The 25,531-nt window shown below is 35.2% G+C and overlaps 1 protein-coding gene across 4 annotated transcripts in view; it reads right to left on the bottom strand.

Annotated features, from left to right (window-relative positions):
* The window catches only part of NADK2 (NAD kinase 2, mitochondrial), a 45,456-nt gene that overhangs the window by 6,982 nt on the left and 12,943 nt on the right, over positions 1-25,531 (bottom strand). For 2 of the 4 annotated variants that reach the window (XM_012002369.1, XM_012002370.1), the window contains exons 5-10: positions 19,562-19,645; positions 17,713-17,849; positions 11,747-11,825; positions 7,018-7,113; positions 978-1,033; positions 157-210 (exon numbers count right to left, since the gene is read on the bottom strand). In XM_012002369.1, coding sequence (XP_011857759.1) covers positions 157-210; positions 978-1,033; positions 7,018-7,113; positions 11,747-11,825; positions 17,713-17,849; positions 19,562-19,645 — 506 coding nt within the window. Of the gene's footprint in view, positions 1-156; positions 211-977; positions 1,034-7,017; positions 7,114-8,493; positions 8,560-11,746; positions 11,826-17,712; positions 17,850-19,561; positions 19,646-25,531 lie in introns of all 4 variants that reach the window. The other 2 variants (XM_012002367.1, XM_012002368.1) reach the window with 2 other exon arrangements.

The following is a 25,531-nucleotide window of genomic DNA, read 5'->3' as shown; positions in this document are numbered from 1 at the left end:
CTTTATGTTGCTTAAAGACATTTAAGGGGATATCATAATAAAAGCATGTTTGAGTAAAAAAAAAAGTACTTTGCTAATTAAATAACACTTCACACTATCATTCTTAAAACTGAAATAGAACTAAACTGTTAGTGATTATTACCAATTGTCACTGACCTTTCTCTACCAATTCTCTGTTCAATGGAAGACTCAAATTTCCTTGTCGTTTTGCTATTGAAAAAGGAAAGGGGGAAAGTATGATTAAAATGTATATGTGTTATAAATACATATATGTTATTATATAACATAATAGCTAATATAAAATAGCATGTATACATTATATAGCATATTATCATAAACAGTAGTCCCCCCTTGACCTTATTAGCACTTTTGCTTTCCATGATTTTGCTTTCTTCCAGTTTCAGGTACCGGCAGACAACCATGATACAAAAATATTACATGGAAAATTATAGAAATCAACAATTCATGTTTCAAATCGCACATCATTCTAAGTAGCATGGTGAAATCTCACGCAGTCCTGCTCTAACCCACCTGGGATGTGAGGCATCCTTTTGTCCAGCTTATCCATGCTGTGCATGCTACTGGCCCATTAGTCACTTAGTAGCTGACTTGGTTATTAGATCGACTGTCATGGTATCATAGTGCTTGTGTTCATGTCACCCTTATTTAACTTAATAATGGCCCCAAGGCACAAGTAGTGATGTCGGCAAATGAGATATGCCAAAGAGAAGCCATAAAATGCTTTCTTTGCATGAACAGGTGAATGTTCTCAAAGAAAAAGGTCATATGCTGAGGTTGCTAAGATTTACAATCAGATATGTGAATCTTCTATCCATGATATTGTAAAGAAGGAAAAAGAAATTAATGCATAGTATAAGGGTTTGGTAGTATCCAAGGTTTCAGCATTCACTGGGGGTCCTGGAACATGTGCCCTGCGGAAAAGAGGGGACTACTGTAATAGCTGTTTTGGTACTCACCAATATTTAAAACATCTTCTACTGCCTGAGTTGCAACCCTGTTAATATTGAATGACCTAGAAACAAAAATCACAAAATTTTTAGTTTTAATTCTAAAAACATGCTAAAAATCACAAATGAATAACCTACTTAAAATATAGAAAATTCTTAGAAATTGGAGAAAGTTCTAAATGAACAAAGTTAAAAACTGGTAAATAATGTACTAGTATGGGTATGATGAGACAAGTATTTTCGTACATTTATGGGAACAGAGATATTGCAGTTGGAGAGCAATTATGCACTATTAAAATTAAAATGAACATATTCTTCAATCTAGTAACTTAACCTAAAATATACCTCCATCTATAATACACAAATATAGGTACAAAAATTATTAGCTGAAACGCTCTTTATAACAGCAAAACAACTCAAATATAGAAACCCACAGAAAGCTAATTAAATAAATTATAGCTACTCATTGATATTAAAAATAATACAAATATATGTGCTGATGTGTAAGGATAACCAAAATACTAAGTTAAAAAACAAAAGGCATCATATAGTGTATATATTGTTTCATTTTAAGAAAAAAAATATATATATAGTATGAATCTAGAGATAAGCACTACAGATACGAAATGAAAAGGAGACTAGCTTTTTGCTGTATACCCTTTTGTACCTTTTAACATATTCTTTAAGTATTTACTTTAAGTTATAAAATAGTTTCCTTAAAGGGAAGAAATATTCTACATGTGCAATGCCTTGCTTAACCACTAAAAACCAAGCATTAATACAAACATGAATAACTTTTCAAAACAGTTCTGTCCTGGGGGTCTATAAAGATCACTAAGAAAAGGTTGTTTTTTAAAAAAAAAATTCCCAGTAATTTTGAATTCTTCTACTGCCTCATAACTCTTCATACATGATCTCAACAGATAATCCCAAGGAACAGGAATAACATGAGTCAACACAACTCTAAACCTAAATCACTGTCTCTCAACTTTTTGAGGGAGGGAGAATAAGAGACACTCTTATACCTGCTAACCCTGTACCCTTCATGTTTGGAGAAATGCAAAAACATGAGAACTTTTTTCTTAGGTCTACAACCTTCACCACTCTAAGAGTTTCCATTTAAAATCAGATACAACCTCTACTACCAAACTGGAAGACAAACTGAGTATCACATCTTCATCAACTACTAAAGCTCCATTTCCTAAAAACACATCTTCATCCTTACTTTAAAGTCTGGTAGGGCAGCATGTATGGAGAAAAAGGACTGAGAACAATCTTAAAAAGAAACTAATTGAAATATATGGTGATCTGGCTCTGTAGTACTTCTCCCAATGTACGGAGTAAACCTGATTCCCCACTGACTAGAGAACTGACATGATAATGGGACAATTCAGAGACATTTGCTGTGTAATACCACCCCTATATCCTGTCTCCTGTGGAAGAATTTTTGGAGATGCAGACACAGAATAACTCTTCCCCAAACCTGTTTTTCTTCCTGAACGCATATTTTCTAGCCCTTCATGCCATATAGTCATGTGACTGAGTTGTAGCTAATGAAATCAGAGTGGACATGATGAATAAAACTTCAAAGCCTGGCTCACAGCCTCCCATGGGGAGTCCCCATGCTCTTCTACCTTCTGTAGCAGAGCAACCGGAGGAGCTATGTTTAGAAGGTGGTAGAGCCACGTGATGGAAGAACTCTGGCTCCTTGAATAACCACTTACAGGGAGCTGCTTGCCAATCAGGAACACTCACTGCAGACTTTACAAGAACAAGAAATAGACTTATACTGTGTTAAGCCACCGAGATTGGTGGTTTATCTTTTATAACAAATAGCTTACCGTTGAGTCATACATTTCCACATTTCATATTAAAAGTAAAGACTAATTAAAGAATTTCATACAAGAAAACAAGCCCCTCTCTATCAAGAATTAAAAGAGAGAAAAATAGACTATTCTAATCTTTTCTTTCCAGTGAGTCTTCAGAGGTCTATGGTTTATAGATAGGTTTAAAATTTAAATCATGACTTCACCATTTATTAGCCACATGGCTTTGGGAAAGTCAGTTAACTTATGAAACTTTGGATTCTACTTATGAAAATAAAATCACCTACTTCCAGAGTATTTGTGAGAATTTAAACAAGATCATCTAATTAGCTTGGAACAAAATATGTGCTCAGAGATGGTAGTATGATAAAAACAAAAATTATTAATGTATAGAAATATACAGCTTTTCCCCAGCCCCTCTGGCTCCTAGGCTTCCCTTCTCTTTCTACATTTCTTGAAGAGAAAAGGACAAAAGATGAATGGGAATTGCAGTAGAGAACATGTTAGATGCAAGCAAGCTGCATGGGGCTTGGTAGAGAAGAGACTGAGTAACCAAGGTGGCAGGGATAGGATATAGCTTGTGAGAAAGACTTTTATACTAGAGCACAGGAAATAATAGAAAACTTTAACAAGCAACATAGAGAAGGCTGAGATTTTAATGTAACCCATACTTATCGAAATGCAACATCAACACAGGACTCAACTACTGGGTGCATGTGGGAGGCGAGGAATGCTTTAAAAGCATTGTAGTGGCTGTCATTCCTTATGCCCCGAAAGGTTGAAAACTTGAACTATCAAAATCTATCAAAATTACACCCCTCCCCAGACAGAAGCCCCATTGCCTCTAGCAGAAGCACTACTTCACTGAGATTAATTACAAATTTATCTTGATAATTCTTCAATACAACCTAGTGACTTTTCTTTCAACTATGTGACCTCTATAGACAGCTCAGAACCCCTCCCCCTTTCCATTTAAAAACTGACCTTCCCTTGTGAAGCAGCACAAGTAGTAATGACAGTGAAAAGGGCACTGATTTTGCAGTCCAGCACACCTGTACTTATATCCAGGTTCTGACTCTTACTTCTTGTATAACTTTGGCCTAAATTATCCTTGCTAACCTTTAATTTACTCGTTTATAAAATGGGAATGCTACTACTTTCTTCCAGGATTTCTAAAAGGATTAATTAATATATAAAAGTACTTAGCACAGTACAAAGTAGCAGGGGCTATATAACTGATAGCTTGTATTACAATGCATAAAAAATAAACATACAGAATCACGGAAGTTCAGAAGGCAAAGTAAACTTACTATTTTATCAGTTCCAATTCCTGCATTTTGCAGACAAGGAAATTTGTACACAGATGTAAAGCTAGTCTGTAGTTTAATCAGGTCTCTTAACTTCCAGGCCAGTACCCTTTTCAATTATACCACTTTGCCCATTTTTTATGATAAGAATACTGGGTAAAGACAATCTCTATTTCTAACAGAAATTTCCATTTCTATTTCTAATTTCACTCTAGTTTTCAAAAAGTAGCATAGCATGTTCAACAGGAAAGATGCTATCATCATAAATGAAAGCTGTTAGCTGTAATGTTTTCAATTTAATCTATGAGATAGTTACAAAATAATTTTATAACATATTAAAGGATTAATTTTTTTCACAAAATTATTGGAAAATTCATTTTAGAAATGTTCCTTTCACTGGCCTTCAGGAAAATAAATTATTAACCTATCTTTTAAAATGATACTTCTTATTTTTTCCAAAAGACTATTTGGCTAATTTTTTTTTATTGAATACTTATGAATTAAATGACATGATATCTGAAAAATAACTTCAAAATAAATAGAACAAAAGTAGATAGATAGGGGTACAGAGGCAACAAGATTGGGCATGTGTTGATAATTACTACTAGCTAATGGTATGTGGGGATTCATTACACTATTTTGTCACTCTTATTAAAAATTTTTCATAATAAAATAGTTTAAGAAGTCATGCTAAACAAGTAGGAAATAAAACTCTAAATCAAACTATCCAAATGTAAAAGTTTGATAAGCATTGTTTTAGCTATATACAATTGTGAGCGTATAGTCATTTACTCAAAAAATACTTTTTGAGTGAATACATATAAGGTACTGTGCACACAAAAGATTAAGCAGGAAAAAAAAAAAAAACCCTAGTCACCATCCCAAATCCATAAAGTTGCTTTAACTAGCTGGGTACTAGCATATTAGATAACTAATAATGTAATAACGGCTATAACAGTGCTATGAGAAAAAGTGTTAGGGAAGGATAAAAATGATTAATTCACTGTCTTTACGAAAGAGGTGAGTGTTAAAGATTTGCTAAAGAGAATGACATTTCAAGACTGAATTTTCAGCCAGTGGATAGAAAGTGGAGTGTTCAGGCATTCAGGGCAGGAAGAAGTTGCATTGAGCAAAAATAAAAAGCCAAGCGAGAACAAGAAGCGTGCTGAGAATTGCAAGGAGCTGTGCCAATTCTAGTGTGCCATAGGTGGGAGTAAGGGTAGGGCAGGAATAAGGCCAATAAGATCACTAAGGTCATATGATAAAGGGCCTCAAATGACAGATTAAGCAATCTGAACAGAGGTCAATGAAACTTGTAAAGCAGAGAACAGAGATAGATTTATCTACATTTTAGAAATATTACTCTGTTGTAGACACTGGAAAGGATGTGGAGAAATAGGAACACTTTTACACTGTTGGTGGGAGCATAAATTAGTTCAACCATGTGGAAGGCAGTGTGGCGATTCCTCAAGGATCTAGAATTAGAAATACCATTTGACCCAGCAATCCCATTACTGGGGATATACCCAAAGGATTATAAGTCAGCTACTATAAAGACACATGCACACGTATGTTTACTGCAGCACTATTTACAATAGCAAAGACTTGGAACCAACCCAAATATCCATCAATAACAGACTGGATAAAGAAAATGTGGCACATATACACCATGGAATACTATGCAGCCATGAAAAAGAATGAGTTCATGTCCTTTGTAGGGACATGGATGAAGCTGGAAACTATCAATCTCAGCAAAATATCTCAAGGACAGAAAACCAAACACTGCACGTTCTCACTCATAAAACATCAGAACACATGGACACAGGGAGGGTCACACACCGGGGCCTTTTGTGGGGTGGGGGACTGAGGGAGGGATAGCATTAGGAGAAAGACCTAACGTAAATGAGGAGGTGATGGGTGCAGCAAACCAACATGGCACGGTGTGTACCCATGTAACAAACCTGCACGTTGTGCATATGTACCCCAGAACTTAAAGTATAATAATATTTTTTTTAAAAAAAGTAAAAAAAAAAAAAAAAAAAAAGGAAATATTACTCTGTGTAGTGCAGATGACAGCCTCAAGAATAAAAGGTAAGGCACAAAGAATATTCACTAAAAAGGTGCAGGCTTGGACCAAAGTAGCAGCAGTAGAAACCCAAAAAGTGGACTAAGATTTCAGAAGTACAATGAACAGGATTTCAAGACTGGGATATATAGAGAGGAGAATGAAGAATGGAGGACTCCAAAGGTAAGAACAAGGTTTTGAGAAATCATGTTTTGCTTTTTTTCTCTAGACATGGAGTCGGGTAAATGCTGATGGTATTCAGCAATATAAAGAACACAAAAAGAAAAACTGAAGACAATAAATTCAGTTCTGAATGTGTTGAATCTGAAGTGTTACTAATATCCCAACTGGCATGTAATTTTAGAATATGAGTTTGTACTCAGGAGAGAAGGTATGTTTGAGAGGCATCCGTGAGGAATGTACTAAGAAGACGAGACTACCCAGAGGGAGGTTATAGAGTAAACAGGACATAGGATGCACCAGGTTATCTCCAGTTAGGCTTCTAATATACAAACCTCCAGTCTATTTTTGTTTATTGTACTTTGTATTCATTTTCTTACTATTATTTAAAATATTTTTCATTTTTAAGAAAAGATAGTCCCAAAACCACTTCTCATTTCCTTTCCTTTACAAACCTAGTGCTCAATAATGACCAAATCCAGGCTGTAACTGTAATCCAAGAAGTCAAGGCAGGACTACTAGACCCCAGTGATGAATGAAACAGAAACTTGGCCTACCTACATAACACCACCAGGACACCTCTTGCGTATTACACGCCTTAGATGTGCCAATATATTACACTACTAAAAATATTTCACAAAACTTGATAAGCAACATCCCAAGTTACTTACCAGGCTTTTGATCCTGTTCCAGTACACAAATTGAGCCCTGAACTCTTCTGTTTTTCCCATGGACCATCATCAACTGAAATCTCATAGTAGGAAGCCCTGTGAATTGAGAATATAAAACTGTTTGCTGAGCTTATGGTTCACAGTAAATAAGATAGTCTTCTTCAGAACTAAGGAAATCTTAATTAAGTCAGCTTACCCAAGAAATACTGGACTTAGTAGGCACACACATCATGATGCTAATTCCAATACTAATTAAGTGAAAAAGTTAGAAGAAATAAAAAACAAAACAAAACAAAACAAAAAACTACATGTCTGCATGCCTGTCTGATTTATATATTCCCTTCTGACAATACTTTAATATTTCAAATAGGGGCTTCTTGCAAATTTTTGGCTAGCATTGTGCTATTGCTCTTATGGAATCTAACATACACAGAGCCTCATTTCAGAATTCAAAAAAGAAAATACTATTCTTAAGTGAGTTTCATTCTTGGTAGCTAGTCCTTGATATATTTTAAAGCTGATTCTAATTCTTAAAGTTATTAATAGTTTCTACTAAACTATTGTTTCTTAAGCTACATGCTAATGTACCTTTTGAATTAGTAGTAAGCTAACAGAGATTAGATAATAAAGCTATAAAGAAAATTCTCAACCAATACTGGATTAGTGGACAAAACTAGAGATAAACCAGAACTATAAATTTCTTTGAGATTTACATTTCTTAAAATACTTCATTAATATGAAATCAAATGAGTTTTCTGGCACTAGCAAAAATGGCACTATTCTTTAACTCCATGAATGCATAAATGATTTGTAACTATTCAAAGAACTTTTGAAATGTCTAAAAGCCTATTTTGTAAACTCTATCTTAAAATAATTGTGTCACTGATCAACAGTGAATTTTTTTCTCCAGCAAATAAAAAAGTTAAGATAAAACCATAATAAAATACAACTTTTCAAAATAATAACAATTACTGGACATGCTTACAAACACTACCACTGTGGATAATTTATCTCTTATTCTAACCTTTACAGTTTATCCTGTAAGCTCTTAATTTGTGAGGGCTTTGCCTAATACAACTCCTTTTCACTTTTTTCTCTACAGTCAGAATTTCTTATTAAAAATAAAACATAGCAGGCCTAACATTCACATTCAATCTATTTCATAGCTTTGTTATATCTTCCTAGAAAACACACACATTAGGAGCCTATTATGTACAGACAAGCCAGCCAAATCCATAGAAGTGGCTGCTACTATGCCAGAATCAAGTAGAAACAAAAGAGATTAAAGGTAAGGGCGCATGGGTAGAAAAGAAGCAGAGGCAGAGAGAAAGACAAGTACAGTCAGGTGAGAGATGCTGAGCCCAAAATAATGAGCAAATTTAGTGTCATTCTCACATGCAAGTTTATCAGGATTAGTCAATTCATAGAATTTTTGTTTCAGGGAAATTATGTTTTTAAGGCAGCAATAAAACTCACAGTCCCTTTAGAGTGGGTATACTTCTTCTTAAATTGTCCACTGCTACAGCCCAAGAATAAGACATTCTAGGTTAGAACAAATAGGAGAAAAGAAAACAAAATTGGGCCTTTAAAATGTTCTTAAATCTAAGAACATTATAAATGAGGCAGGAATAATATTGCTGCACTTCACATTTTCCAAGCAAGGCACTTAAGTTTTCAGAGCATAGTGAAGCCTCAATACAGAATCTAGAATCAGAAATACTGGGTTTACGTTACAGTTCTGATGCTAGCTAATTATATGATCTTGGGCTAGTTATTTGAACTCTCCAAATCTCAATTTTGTCACTAATAAATACAACTACCTTTCTCACAGGGTTGCTATGAGCATTAAATGAGATAGCACACACAATATAAGCAGTGCCTGGCACATAGCAGGCATCCCATAAATGCTCATTTCCTTTCTGCCTAAGGGTCTATGTCATAAAATCTTTAAAAGTGAGTTATAATACCTGCAGTAGTTAAACTGTTTTCAATAGCATCAGAAGCCAATCCATTGCTGTCCTTACTTAGTAAAACCATAAGGTGAGACATCAAAGAACACAAAAAGCAGCAGCATCAGTTATTTATGAGATAAACCAACCAGATCACTACTGCCACAGAAAATAAAAGCATTTGATTGAAAATCCCCTCAAGAAACTTCAGACTCCCCCGAAATCTATCAACCGATGCCAGTTTTCCTCCATATATAAGTTATTTAATTTTTTAGTAAGTATAAAATTATAAAGCAAAGCTAGCTCTCAACAGTTACCTTTAAAATACACAAACAGAATAAAATAAGCCATTAAATGGCTTCCCTGAAGGAAGCATAAACTCACAAAACATTTTTATCATTGCATTTATTTAAGGTAGACTTTCTCCAATCTCATTTAAAGTTCTTCCTCTCTTCTCTATCTTGTCTTTAGAATAATGACAAGATTGTATCACTAGAGTTAAATTTTTTCTTCTCTCGTCTACCACATACTATCTATAATTCATGTCCGTATTGCTTCAAACTTTATATGCAACAAAAGAGAAAACTTTATATAAAGCATAAGTCTTGCTGTGTTAAAGTATATTTTTATACTTTACTATATTTTTGTTTCCTAAATATTTTATCTTCAAATAATAAATTTTACTTTTAACTTTTTTAAATTATGTATTACTCTCCAAAAAATTAAGATACCACTACCTTTGTTATTCATCTTTACATCCCTAGTGACTCACATATTACACACAGCACATGCACAATGTATTTTTGTTAAATATTACATAAACAAAATAATTACAAATCAAAAAAACTGTTCAAACCATTCTGCTGAATCAAACTTCAATTCTTTTTCAACACAACCCGAGTTGAGTCATTGGCTACAATGTGAGTATCTTTTTTAGTTAAGACGAGTTTTTCTCACTATAATTAAAGTTCTTATGAAAGGATATGACTTCCAGCAAACAAAATTTCAGAATTTATGGAACTCTTAGTAAACTAGGGATCCAACAACATAATCTTCAAAGGGTCACTCACATGGTTCTAATAGCAGGAAAGTAGCAAATAAAACTCATCTCTAATTTTCTACCCTTAATTTACTTACATCTACAAGGATGAGAAGCCAGGTTCTAAAGTACTATCAAGAGTTAACTTTACATCACAGTAGTCATTTTATAGCTTGTCACTGTGTTCCACAAAAATGTTTTGCAAAAAAAATTATGTTGATAATGTAAGCCTAAGTTACACTCAAGTCCCACAAAACAGATTCTGCCAGTAATGAAACACATATATTTTTACACTCCTAATAAGGAACTACATTAACCTTAATTTTTGCAATAATGGTTACAATCTTGAACTGTGCACTTGCCTTATGATGTGTTACACTAAAAAGGATACAACATCAACTATGGAGCATTGCTGTCAAAAATGCCTAGTCCGAATCTAACATGAAAAAAAAATCATACAAATTTAAAATAAAGGATATTCTGCAATCCAACTGGCTTAGACCATTCAAAAATATTAATATCATGAATGACAAAACAGGATGGAAGTGTTCTTAATTTTAAAAGGCCATGATAGCCAAATGCAATGTGTGATCCTTAATTGGATCCTGGATAAAAACAAGGAAACAAATTATAAAAACAAGCAAGCAAACAAATCAGCTTTAAGAAGCACTAATTAATAGGAAATATTAATATGAACTGCCTATAAAAGTTTTCTATCAATTGCAAATTTATACTTAGTATATTACTCTCTTAAATATTTATAAGCTGGGAACAGTGATATGCACGACTAGTCCCTGCTACTCAGGAAGCTGAGGCAGGAGCATAGCTTGAGTCCAGATTTAAAGGCCAACCTGGGCAACATTCAGACACGGTAAGATGCCATCTCTAAAAAATAAAAATAAAACATTAATAAAGCATCTGGCCAAGTGCAGTGGCTCACACTTGTAATCCCAGCACTTTGGGAGGCTGAGGTGGGCGGATCACCTGAGGCCAGGAGTTTGAAACCAGTCTGGCCAACATGGTGTATCGGGGGAACCAGCCCCAATATTTAAGAAATTATAAGAGTATTGATTGGGGAAGTGATAAATGTCCATGAAATCTTCACAATTTATGTTCAGAGACTGCAGTAAAGACAGACATAAGAAATTATAAAAATATTAATTTTGGGAACCGATAAAGTCCATTAAATTTTCACAATTTATGTTCTTCTGCCGCAGCTTCAGCCAGTCTCTCCGTTTGGGGTCCCTGACTTCTCGCAACAATGGTGAAACTCCATCTCTACTAAAAATAAAAAATTAGCCAGGTGTGGTGGCACGTGCCTGTAGTCCCAGCTACTTGGGAGGCTGAGGCAGGCTAATTGCTTCAACCTGGGAGGCAGAGGTTGAAGTAAGCCAAGATCACGCCACTGCAATTCAGCCTGGGTGACAGAGTGAGACTCGGTCTCAAAAAAATAATAATAATAATAATAAAGAATCTATATAAACAGATTAAAGGCTCTGGGATGCAGTACAATAACTTTATTTAATATAGGGTTTTACAAACTTTTTTTGCTATACAATGTTCTTTCCCCTTAATACATATTAACGTCTATGAAGGTTTTGGAAATATTTCATTAAATAATGAACTGCCATTACTTACAAAAGATTATTCACAAATCTTAGCCAGGTTGTAGAAATTGAATAAATATCCAAAAGCACTAAAACATTAAATTCCATGCTCAAGATCACTGGTTTAAAAGTACCTGGATGACAGACTCTCCCCAATGAAGACTTCATTTAGTGCTCTCACTGGCAGAAGTTGCGGTCCTGAAGCCTCACACCCTGCATGTAATTTAAGACAAAGAAAATCCAAGATAGCTCCTTGATTTCTAGAAATGTTATAAAAAATTTATAAAACATTACAACTTTTATATTTTTGTTTTTAAAAGAATCACATACTTTAATATAGTTAACATTTAAATTATCTTTTACTTAAAGCATCCACAACATAAACCTTAAAGGAACCTAAACTTACACCTGTAATGAAGGCCCGAGTCTCTATCCAAAATAAACCTTAATTCTTCTTGAAGCAATTTCTCAAGAGTGATGAACTATATTTATCCATCTCAAAAGATTCTTGTTGTTACACTTCGTTTTATCTTGGAAGCTTCAGAGATATAACTTACCAATTAAAATAAGAACTATTTTGGATTTAAGCAGCAAATGACATGCATGGCTTGGATGATGGAAACCAAACCAGGTATGTTAAGAAATCAGACTTTTTTTTCCAAATAAGGAAACCTCAAGAGTGTTTTTAGCAACAGCAGCACTGGAGGAAATATTTCCACATCCCCCTTCATAATTCCTAAAAAATGTTTTCTTTTTTTAAATCTGTAAGGTTGTGTGCACGGTTAAAGTAATCTTCCTTCATAATTACTTAAACATTACACCATCATATAAAATGATTGTCCCCTTCAAATGGTTCCTGTTACTTCTTTTATTAGTTTCCAACTGGAAAAGGCAACTCTGTATCCTCAATGTCGCAACTATCAGATTTATTGGACTCAAGTATCTCCCACTAGGTTAGCATCATGAGAAAAGTTCGCTTTCTGTCAGACAAGTTGACTTTTCTGTCTCCTCCACAATTCCTACGAAGTTAATGTTTAAAAATCCATCCCAATTGTGGTAGGCAGGCTCCAAGTTGGTGCCCAGTGATTCCTGCCTCCCTGGTATTCATACTTTTGTGAATACATATACTCACACTCTCTTTCTCACATCATACTAGGGTTGCTCTATGTGACCAACAGAATATGGCAGCAGTGATGGCATATCACTTCTGAGATCAGGTTAGAAAAGACACTGTTGCTTCTACCTTGGCTGCTCTCTTTCTCTCAGATCTCCTGCTCTAGAGGAAGAGATAACATGAACAACCCTTTGGAGAGACCAACATGGTGAGCAACTGAAGCCATCTGCTAAAAGCCATGTGATGAGCTGGAATGTGTGTTCTCCAGTTCCAGTCATGTCTTCATATACTGCTGTCCTGGCCAACAGCTTGATTGTCACCTCCTGCCTACACCGGAACTAGCTAAGCCATACTCTTAGAATCTTGACCTTTATAATCTGTGTGAGGTCATAAATATTTACATTTAAGATGCTAAGCTGAGTGATTTGTTATACAACAATAGTTACCTAATACACTATAGTTACCAAATACACTAATAAAACCACCACTGTCACCAAGACCACATTGATCTATTCTTCTCCTTTGACTTGGTAGCCTAATTACTATATTCTTCTGTTTATTATGTTTATCAAATTGAACATTACATTTTTCTCATTTATTTTGGACTATAACTGCCTAAAGGGAACCCAATTATTCTTTCAAATATAACAAGTTATTACAATACCAAGTACCCTTGGAGTACTTATTGTTTACCTAAATTATCAGCTCAACTTCATAATACAGAGAAAGACCTTGATACAAAAAGCTATATATATATATATATAGTTTAAAGCCAGTTTTAGTCATATATATGTATACACATACACACATATATACACACACACATATATATAAAGATTTGATATGTTTAATCAAACTTGATTGCACATAAGACTAAAACTGGCTTTAAACTGTCTTAGGTACTACATATATTCACATTCTCATTCTTGACAGTTTTACAAACATAAATGGCTAAAATTTATTGTTTAAATTACGTTTCCTTAAATAATTACTAATGAAATTTGTTTTAGATTACTATCCCCACATATTTCCTACAAATGCTCAACAATAGGTACTCATGAAATATCACCAGTAAATTTGAGCTCTCACCATCAAACTGTAACCATGTTTCCCTTTTATATGGTCTTGACTTTCCACCTCTATTCTCATTTTCCCTCATCCTAATTTATCTCTCCATATTACATTTTATTACATGTGCTTGTTGAATTTCAATTCAAAACTTTCATCAAATGAGTTAGACAATAAATAAAATTGCTTCAAATCTCATTAATCATCTTAATTCTGCTTATTTTTTCATACTAATTCACTACTAAACCTTATCTAATCACAGAACTGTGTTCATTTAAAACTTGTCTCAATGGGACATGAAAAGATGGACTCCATACCAATTACTTCATTTTTTTGAGACAGAGTTTAGCTCTTGTTGCCCAGGCTGGAAAATGGCACGATCTTGGCTCACTGCAACCTCTACCCGCCGGGTTCAAGAGATTCTCCTGCCTCAGCCTCCTGAGGAGCTGGGATTACAGGCATGCGCCACCATGCCTGGCTAATTTTGTATTTTTAGTAGACGGGGTTTTACCATGTTGGTCAGGCTGGTCTCGAACTCCTGACCTCAGGTGATTCGCCCACCTCAGCCTCTCAAAGTGCTGGAATTACAGGCGTGAGCCACCGTGCCCAGCCACCAATTACTTTTTTATCCAAGTGAATAGATTACAAAATTATAATTTGTATTTTTAAACACAGAATTGTAATACTAGTGACACAAACTACTACACTGTGTAATTCTCTCACACTGTCATATTGCTAAACTTTATTTCCAGGTCTACTTGCACTGGATGGAGCCATGTGACTAGTAATGGCCAATGGAATGCGGACAAAATTAATGAAAAGGCCTAGTTCCTAAAACTTCCCATAAGATCTTCTATGTTCTCTGTTTTCTCCCCACAAGATACAGAGGATCCAATAGAAGACTCAGAAGCCTTAAAATATGGTAGCAGCCCCTATTTGGTAGCAGCTGTGGTTGCCTGAAAACTCCCTGGACAATGAGATGAGTTAAAAATAAGCTTTTGCATTCAGTCACTGAGTTCTGGGATTGCTTATTAAACCAATTCATCTCTCTATATTAATACAACCAGTCTTTATTTATATAGCATTTACATTGTGTTAGGTATTATATATCATCTAAAGATTATTAAAGTATAGGGAAGGATGTGCATAGGTTATATGCCAATACTATGCCATTTTATGAGGGATGTGAACATCCTCGAATTTTGGTATCTGTAGGGGGTCCTAGAACCAATCTCCCTCAGGTACCAAGGGATAAGTGTATATGAAATAATCTGCTCCAGTCACCAGCCCCTCCATCTCCTCCTCCTCTCTGGAAGCTTGCAGTAGCTGTTTGTATTCTGACAAACCTTGGTGAAGAACAGTTTACCATTAATTATGTGAAACACTTTGTGGGTCCTTTCAATTCAAAGACTCTTGCCTAAGTTTCCTGATTGAAATTTTTAAAAAGTATTAACTGATTCATACTAACTATATATTTATAGAGAACAGGTAATATTTTGATACACGCATACAACGTATAATGATCAAATCAGGGTATTTAGGATATCCATCACCTCAAATATTTGTCATTTGTGTTGGGAATATTTCAAATCTTCTCTTCCAGCTATTTTGAAATGAGGTATTTTGAAATATAAAATAAATTGTTAATTATAATCAGCCTACTATGCTACTGAATGCTAGAACTTATTCCTTCCATCTAAGTGCATATTTGTACCCATTAACCAACCCCTGCTCATCCCACCTTTCATTCTTCCCAGGCTTTAGTAACTATCACTGAACTCTCTATCTTCATGAGATCAACTTTTTCAGCTCTCACATATGAATGAAAGCATGTGATATTTGTATTTCTATGCTTGACTTATTTCACCTCACATAGTGACCTCCAGTTCCATTCATGTTGCTGCAAATCTCAGGATTTCATTCTTTTTATGGCTGAATAGTACTCCATTGTGTATATATATACACCATATTTTCCATATTCATTTATCTGCTGATGGACACTTTGACTCCATACTTGGCTATTGTGAATAGGGCTGCAACAAACATGAGGTGCCAGTATCCCTTTGCTATACTGATTTCCTTTCCTTTGGATAAATAGCCAGTAGTGGGATTGCTAGATTGTATAGGAGTTCTATTTTAGATTTTTGAGAAACCTTCATGCTGTTTTCCATAATGGCTTTACTTATTTACATTACCACCAACAGTGTATAAGAGTTCCCTTTTCTCCACATCCTTGCCAGTACTTGTTATTTTTGTCTTTTTGATAACGGCCATTCTAACTGGGGAGAGATGATATCTCACTGTGGTTTTGATTTGCATTTCCCTGATGATTAGTGATGTTGAGCATTTTTTCATATAGCTGTTGGTTATCCGTATGTCTTCTGAGAAACTTCTACTCAGAAACTTTGCCACTTTTTAATGAGATTATTTGTGTTTGTTGTTTGAATTCCTTGTATATCCTGGATATTAGTCCCTTGTTAGATGAATAGTTTGTAAGTATTTTCTCCGATTCTATAGGCTGTCTCTTCACTCTTGCGTCCTTTGTTATGCAGAAGATTTGTTTAATATAGCTCCATTTGTCTATTCTGTTTTTGTTGCCTGTGCTTTTGAAGTCTTAGCCATAAAATCTTTGCCTAGACCAATGTGCTGAATAATTTCCCCTGCCTGTTTTGAGAAATCATCATGTATGATTTTTTGATTTTGAATATTTTTCTGTTCTTTTTCTGGAACTACCATTAATCAGATATGAACATCCTAGATGCTGAGCTATGATTCACTAACTTTGTATGTAATATTGTTTCTATATATGAAATACTAACTTCATTTATAAACTAAACACAGTAAATCTGAGGAATCTGAGCAGTGACTCTTTATATACCAATCTATATCTTTTTATAAGACTGCTGGTGAAGACAGTTAAATCTACCATCTATTGTTGGTAGCAGTAACTTCTTTCAGTGAGGGATTAAAATTTCTAACTATTATTTTTAAATTGTGCTTAATAGTTACTGCAGACTTTCAAAAACAATAGAAGTTCATGCACATATAATTTAAGATTTTTTTAAATATAATTTTTTTTGGAGGAGAACCTTTAAAATACAACATAAACACACATTTTAGAAACATGCTAACCTATAAAGCTGTAAGTCACCATGAAAAACTCTGGAATAAGTGGATATAAACCTCAGGTACCATGAAAGAGCAGAGGCAGAAAGCAAAAATGTAAAAGTAGCTTTTCCTGATAAATTTATCCAGAAAATAAAACACAGGAGAAAACTGTATCTTTTTATACAGTCTACAAATATTTAAGATTTCTTTTGGGATATTCTTGCATCATTAAAGTCCTACATTTGCTAGAAAAAGTGGGAAAATATGGCTCAAAATGGAGAATTCGCTTTAACCCTCCTAACAAAAAGAGCTGCCAAATCACCTTATGCTAATATTCTCTAAGCTACACAAATATTTCAAGCACAAATCCTAAGGCTGGAATGCAAAATTTCCCAACAAATATATTTCATATATTTAAGTATAACTATATAAAATATATAACCATCATAATCTTCCACAGATTAGCTCATTTCAACTTTACTGCTTTCCTTTTTTTTTTTTTTTTGACATTTCAAAGATTAAGGCCAAGAATCTTTTCTCAAACATCAACTATCTTATCAGATACTTTACCATCCTTCCCTAATCAGCTAGTTTTCAAATCTGTCCTAGAAAACATCTAGAAATATGCTATTATTTCTTACTTCAGATTCTAATAAACTTTACAATTGAAGTAATTCACTGTACTTTGTTAAGTGCTACTAATGAAACTAAAAACAAGTTAATCATATATTATTACATCAAAAAATTTGAGGTCGAAGGAACTATGAGTTAAATATTTCCCCAAACACATCTGATGCCCAATCCACCTACTTTCATCATGAGCTCTTTCAATGTTAAGGGCTCTATTGTGTTGATTCAAGCTTAGCTGCTGCTCGTGAAGGTCCACAGGAACAGGGTTTATGCCAGTCCCTTCAAGGTATAACCTGATTCTCTGCCTCCACAACCACCTTAGAAAAGTGAAGAAAAAGCTAATTATGTTAAAATAGAATAAATTAAAGAGTACACATTATAATAATTTAACGAAATTAAATAGTTAATAAAAAAGTTACCAGTTATTCCATGAATAAGTTATATCAGAAACACCTAAAGTCTATAGCTTCCTTATCAATGACAGATTTGAATATTTATTCTCTTTTCAATTATAATGGAAATACCTAATGTGCTTGTACAAAATCTCCCAAGTAACTTTTAAGTCAAACTCTATCAAGAACCCATAAAGTCCAAGATACTGAGCAAGATATAGTTTGTGCTTTGCTCAGCAAAAAATATTACACAAAAAAGAGAGCAAACTTAAAATAATATTGTGTTTAGACGGCTGGATTAGATAAAAATCCCTCTCCACAAATTTTGTAATGCAGTTTTTTTTAAACAATAAAAGGAAAAAAGGATTGAGAAACAATAAATAAAACAGTTTTGATTACACCTAAAAATTTAAATACCATCTCTGGTAAAAGGAAAAAAAAATCAGATTTAATTGATTTCAAAACCAATAATCAATGTATCGAAAGTCAATGGGACAGATTCTGCTTGGTAAGTATACAAAAATATACTTCCACTTGGTAGGTATAAATTAGCCATTTCTAAAGTTGTCAAACTTCTGAAATGACTAGAAACTAGAATTATTGGTAATGAAATGATTCTAGAAAAGTCAAGAAGATGTAATACAACTTCACAAATATCTGTGGGAAAAGCTTTCCCCAACTATAAAATACAGTCCAAGTCAGAAAATAAAAAGTAGTCCAACTTGGCTCTCTCAAATATAATTGGCCAACCTCATGCTCCTTCTTCTACCTTCCTGTTTTCCTGATGGTATGACCACTGAACACATTAAGTAAAAGAAATTTTTAAAAATCCCATCCCCACTACTTAAGAAATACTTTTATGTGAGACAGATACCAGGAATCTCAGCATGGTTGGATTAAATCCAACTCTCAATCATTACTAGATGGGAGATAAAGATAAAAAATATAAAATCTAAAACTTCAAACAATTTTAGCCGAAGTTTTAATTACCTTTCCACTAAACTGATAAGGACAAGTAACGAGGTTAAGAAAGTAGAGACATGGCTGCTATCTCACTGAAGGAGAAAAAAAATCTCTATATGCAGTTATATTATAGGCCAACCAACATTTGTCAGGGTTTCTCTCCACAATTCCAACTGGACTAGGAGAAGGTAAATTAGACCTATGTGTGACTCAGCTAATACATTACTTTTAATGGCTACTGTTATATCTATGGAGTAATCCAAACATTATCTGATTTGTTCTGGTTTTTTTGTTTGTTTGGTTTGAGACACAGTCTCACTCTGTTGCCCAGGCTGGAGTGTAGTGGCGTGATCTCGGCTCACACTGCAACCTCTACCTCCTGGGCTCAAGTGATCCTCTCGCCTCAGCCCCACAAATAGCTGCAACTACAGGTGCTTGCCACCATGCCCAGCTAATTTTTGTATTTTTTGTAGAAACAAGGTTTCACCATGTTGCCCAGGCTGGTCTCGAACTCCTAAGCTCAAGTGATCCACCCGCATCGGCCTCCCAAAGTGCCGGGATTACAGGCGTTGAGACACTGTGCCCTGCCTGATTTGTTCTGTTTTTTAACAGATTTATTAATGGCACATACTTATTAAGATACTTATATAAGAAAAACTGTAAGAAATTCCTACCTGAACTCACCACGATAGAACTTCTGTAAGGCTTCTGGAAAGGAATGTGTATATCGAACGGGCAAGCATAAATGACCCTCAGACCTGTATTTTAACAGGAATTTTTTGGTGATATAAAGAGGAAAAGAAAAAAAGGTGAAGCAAAAGAATTTAATCAAAAGGTATCACTAAGTTATAAAATTAAGAAATGAAATTCTAAAAATTTCTACTCTATATTCCGTTTTTTGCCACAAAATTGTGTTTTTTCAACAAAAATAAAAAAGACCACATAGAGTTAGTAGTCTACATCCAGCTTTAATGCCATAATACATAATAATATGTGAGTTTCTACATTACAATGAAACTAAAAATAGCAGCAAATCTGCCACTAATTACCCTGTAAAGTTACCTAATGGTACAGTGTTGTTCAAATAATTACATTATTTAACTACTAACCTTCAAATTTTTATTCTAACCTTTAAATCATTTAACTATTAACTTTGGGCAAGTCACTTTGGCATCAGCTTCCTCATCTCCAAAATCAGGACAAACCAGCAATCTCAAAAGGTGATTCTGAGGAATCAAAATATTTATGTGAAATATTTTGAACCATAATTCCTTTTTAAATGTCATTTAAGATATCCTAAGTCACTAAAAAAGAACTGAGAAAGCTTAATCCAATGTAATCCTTCATTTATTCAAAAATATATAAATAATGAAACTCCTTTAAGGAGTTCATAGCTTGATGTGGAAGACAAATTAAAATGAATCATTGCAAATTATAAGGTGGTAAGACTGCCTCTTGGTTGGTGTAGATGACAGTATGTGGCACCTAAAGATGTGTCCAGAAGGCTCAGTTATCATCATTTAATGATACTTCAATCTTGAAGAAAAGGCTGAGGGTAGGCTTAGGAAAACAAACTCCTGATAATCAATGTAAATCAACTTGTAAGTGTGAAGACCAGAGAAAAATGTTTTTACAAAGTTGTGAATAGTAAACTTCTTTATCTAAGCGGGTCAACACTGAGGTTAAGAAAACGCAAGGCCTAGGTTTTTAAATTCTTATATTCGTTGTAATACTTCACGCAATGTTAAGTATACAAAAGGCATCAACGGTCATTTGATAGCATAATATCTGCTGAGGTCAACTGCAAGTCTAAAACCTCTGTAGAGAGAACACTCTCTCATGAGGTTACAGTCAGATATCAGCTAGGGCTGCAGGCATCTGAAGGCTTGACTTGGGCTAGCACGACCACTTCCAGGGTTGCTCACTCACATGGCTGGCAACTTGGTGCTGGCTGTTGGCAGGAGACCTCAATCCCCCTCCATGTGAACCTCTCCACAGGGCTGTTGTGAGGATCCTCATATCATGGTGGCTGTCCTACCCCATAACGAACAAACCTCAAGACCAGTATAGACGCTGTAATACCATTTATGACCTGGTCTTGGGACCTACACATTCTCACACCATATTCTACTGGTCACATAGGCCATCCTTGATTGACTACTGGGGGGCAGGGAGGAGTACATTAAAGGGTACCTAAATACTAGGAAGCTACCTTGGAGGCTGACTATCCACATGCCCTCTATCCCATTTTGAATATTAAGCTTTCAAATGTTGTAATTATTTACCAGGCTCAGTAGAGTGGCTGTAGAATACAGAAGAGACAGACAGAAATTACACATTTGATTTAGATGAGTCCATGTGAGTGGGCCATCTTGAAAGTGGATTCTCCAGCCCAAGTCAAGCCTTCAGATGCCTACAGACCAAGCTGACACCTGCTTATACTTAGGAGAGATCTCAAGCCAAAACCACGCAGCCAAACTGCTCCTGAACTCCTGACATGCACAACCCATAAGAAATAATACACTGTTACCATCATAAGCCTCTAAGTTTTGAGATGATTTGTTATGCAACACTTGAACAACTTAAGTTGTTCAACTTAAGTTGAACATTAACTTCTGATCTTTTTCGAAGCTCTGAGCTTTTTTGAAGCTTTTTTGAAGGACTGAGATACCACCATATTTAAGATAAAGAAGTCAGATAACTTGAAGCATACACAAAACCAGAAGGCAACTTTGGCTTGCCTGGAGGCAAGAAGAGAAACCAAAGAACTTCTAACACCTGTTCTTCTAGGTAGAAAATAGAGAAGAGATGACAATATTAACAATTGCTTGCCAGCTTCAAATTCCTACAAATTTATGAATATGAAGCCAGTTTTCAAAAGAAAATATAGTTCAATAAACTGTGTAACATACGATCACTAAAGTTAAGAATCTATTACCTTAATGATATAAAAATAAGCCATTAAGAAGTTCTAAAACCCACATGCATCAACATTGATGGCAATTAAAAATTAATTACTGAACCAATGATCTCAATTATTTACATTTAGGGAATATTTACTCAGCTAGATTGGGGTTCTATCCCTATTCCCTAAAATCACTTAATCATTCATTTTTCAAGTATTTATTACCTACCAGCTATGTATAAAACTATGCTAGTGACAGAGAAATTAAAATACAAGGTCCTATACTCAAGGAATTTATAGTCTAATGGAAGAGAAAAAGAAACAGAAAATAAATATATAGGGATAAGTGCTTTCTGTAGAGGGAATTACAACCCAGGAGAAACCCCAGTCTTGAACAAACAAGAACCACAGAAGTGAGTAAGTGGTGTAAGGGAACTTTTGACAAAAGCACATACAAAGGCATGGGTGGGTGGGTTGGGGGGACATGGGCCTTTCTGGAGAACTCTTTCACCTACTCTCAAATCATGCCCTGGATCTTATATATCAACAAAGCTCCCCACCAGAGTAAAAGCATCCCTGTGTGAGCCTCTAACCAGCATGTTGGTGGACACTCATATAGTTACATTTTGCAGTTAAGAACAGCCTTTTAGAAAGGATCCTAGGTTGATCCTAGAACAGTTTCCAAAAATACATTTTTTAAGCTAAAGAATGTGTCATGCCTGTGGACATATGAGGACAGGTGAAACTAGAAAAGCAAATAGGCAAGAGACAGTGAAAGATAATATATTTTATGCTAAGGAATTTACAATGTATCCTGAAGGTCATGGTAAACTAAAAGATTTTAATAAGGAGTGGGTATAATCAATTAGATCTGCACTTCAGAAAGAAGCTAAGACAATGTGTAAAGGATGAGTTAGAAGGAGAGAGACTGTAAGCTAGTTCAGTAATTTAAACAACTATAAAGGGCTGAGCTATTTTTAGTGACAGTGAGGATGGCAAGAGATGGACTCAAAAGTAAGTTCCCTAGAACTTAGGACCAATTTGAAGATAGAGTGAGGGAGAGATAGTTACAGCTTCAGCACAGATGATTCCATTCATTAAGAACGATGGGAGAGAGAAAAGGAGAGTTTATTTGTACATGTTACATTTTTAATACCACTGGATATATCCAAAGTAGAGGCCAGTGTGGCTAGAATAGAATGAAGGGAAAAATAATAGGCAATAAGGACAGAGAACGGTAAAAGGCCAGATAATGTATAGCCTGTATATCATATTTAAGGTGACCAACTGTCCCCTGGTTTGCCTGGGACTGACATTCTCCTGGGACACAGGACTTTCAGTGCTAAAACTAGGAAAGTTCCAAGAAAATCAGGAGTTTTTCACCCTATTCACAGTAAAAAATTAAGATTTTATCCTAAGTTAGATGGGAAGCCATGAGAAAAAAAAAATCTAGGCAGAGAAGTCACATAATATTATCAAACTTTCATAAAATAATAATGCTGGCTGCAGTGGGGAGAAGAAACTAAGAAACCATAAGGGTAAGAATGGAAGCAAGAAGATCACTGTTGGAATAAAGATTCTGCAGTCCCAGGAGACTCCAATACCACAGTATTAATCAGCCTCCCTGGAGACAATATAGGAATTGAAGAAGAAAAAAGATGGCCCAGAGCACAATATGTAAAAACACCAGTATTTAGCCAGGAACCAAATAGTAAGATCCTTCAAAAGAGATACAGACAAAGAAGTAGTCACAGAGATAAGAAGAAAGGGGTATCACAAATGCAAACAAAGTAGAGTAGAAATAAGGGAGCAGTTAGCACCAAAAATTTCCCAGAAATCAGGTAAGACAAGGACTAAAATATCCAGTAAACTCAGTAACGAGGATATCACTGATCTAAGGCAAAAGCAATGTCGATGAACTGGTTGGGGGCAAATCCATAAAAAAGTTGCAAAGTTTTAGAAAATAACTAAGAACTGAAGAAGTGCAGATAACCAAGCTTGGGGATAACTGGAAGGAAAAGAGATAATAAAAGGTTATACGTATACGTATAAAACCTTTTATACGTATAAACCTTTTATACGAAAGTGACACAGGGTAAAAGATTTTTTAAATTTTCTTGAAAAACAGGAGTTTTGAACAAGTCTTTTCAGGCTAAAAGGAGTCATGTGTGAAGGGAGAGAAAAAAAAGACAACATGATAGGACAAGATTTTTTTAAGAAGGAGAAAAGGTGAAGTAGTTCTAATCCAGTGACTTTCAAATCCTCTGTGAAAAAAAAGGTGGGTTTATTGAAGGAGGAAGGATAAGGGAAGCAAGGTGAATGCAAAAGTTGAACTACTGAAGCAGCCACCACAGAGAATGGGGAAGAGAGATGAGTAGGGCTACACAGGAAGTTTGTGTGCAACTCTGAGTCCACTGTTAAGTGCTGAAGACTACAAACTGGAAGTGCCACCAAACCCAATGATCTTTTTTTCCCCAGATGACCACAGCAGTACTGATGCAGAAGTAGAAAGGATGATGGTCAGATTGATCTAGAATTGTGCACAAAGGTAACGATGAAGAAATATTTGCACTTTGGGAGGCCAAGGTGGGAGGATCACTTGAGATCAGGAGTTTGAGACCAGCCTGGCCAACATGGTGAAACCCCATGTCTACTAAAAATACAAAAATTAGCCAGGTGTGGTGGTGCATGCCTGTAGTCCCAGCCACTCGGGAGGCTGAGGCAGAAGAATCACTTGAACCCAGGAAGCAGAGGTTGCAATGCGCTGAGAGCACGCCACTACACTCCAGCCTGGGCAACAGAGCAAGACTCTGTCTCAAAAAAAACAAAAAGAAAAAGAAAAGAAAAGAAAGAAAGAAATATTTAAGAAAGTAAATGAAGTGAGGAAGAAATAAGTGGAGAAAATGGAAGGGATCAAAATACTGAAAGTCAAAGGGCAGATTTAGTGGGATAAAGTAGTAAGACTGCTGTTAAGGTAGGAGGCTGCAGTCAGAGTGGAATTAATTAGGATTGTAGAGATAGGGAAATTCCAAATCATCAGAAAGTCCAGGTATAGTCACGGCTGTGGGTGGCTAGAACAGACTGAGGGTAAATATCAGAAAGCTGAGGAAGGAAAAAAAAAAATGCCAATAGTGTTTGGATAGGTCTTTTTATTAAGTCAGTAAAGTCACCTCCCCAAAAAAAATCAGTGGTAGCATAACGAGGAATATAAATACAAGCCATAAGGAAGAGTAGAAAATGGATCATTACTAACTTGTCCCTCCTCAGCAATACCAAAGGTCCCCAACACTCACCGGGGTCAAGAACTCAGGTCTATTATGCCATAGATCCTACTCCCAAACTACCTGGGAAGCGAAAATATGAGAACTGGTCCATCCCAGTTCTCCTACCACCAATGCCAGCTACATGTATATATATTTTTCATGCCTGAGGTTAAAACTAGAGCTATATCCTTGAAAACAACTACATAAAAGACAATCCTACTCAATTCTACATACCTAAATTTCATTACTAGAATGTTTCTGGAACATGGTTCTAATATTCACGGTGGCCAGGAACAATCATGCTTCCACTTAGACACCATACACCATAGTAAAATGTCTGTAGTAACAGAGCCCAGGAATGTGAACATGGTCGAGAAAATAAAGAATAGCTTCCAAATTTTAAGACAGACTATAAAAAGATACTATGCAAGCAAAGCAGAAATGCATGTATGTATAACCTAAAAAAAAATTAAAAA

Source organism: Mandrillus leucophaeus, unplaced genomic scaffold (genome assembly GCF_000951045.1).
Source record: "Mandrillus leucophaeus isolate KB7577 unplaced genomic scaffold, Mleu.le_1.0 Scaffold684, whole genome shotgun sequence".
In the NCBI taxonomy this organism is placed as follows: domain Eukaryota; kingdom Metazoa; phylum Chordata; class Mammalia; order Primates; family Cercopithecidae; genus Mandrillus; species Mandrillus leucophaeus.
This window is presented reverse-complemented; position numbering and strand designations above follow the sequence as displayed.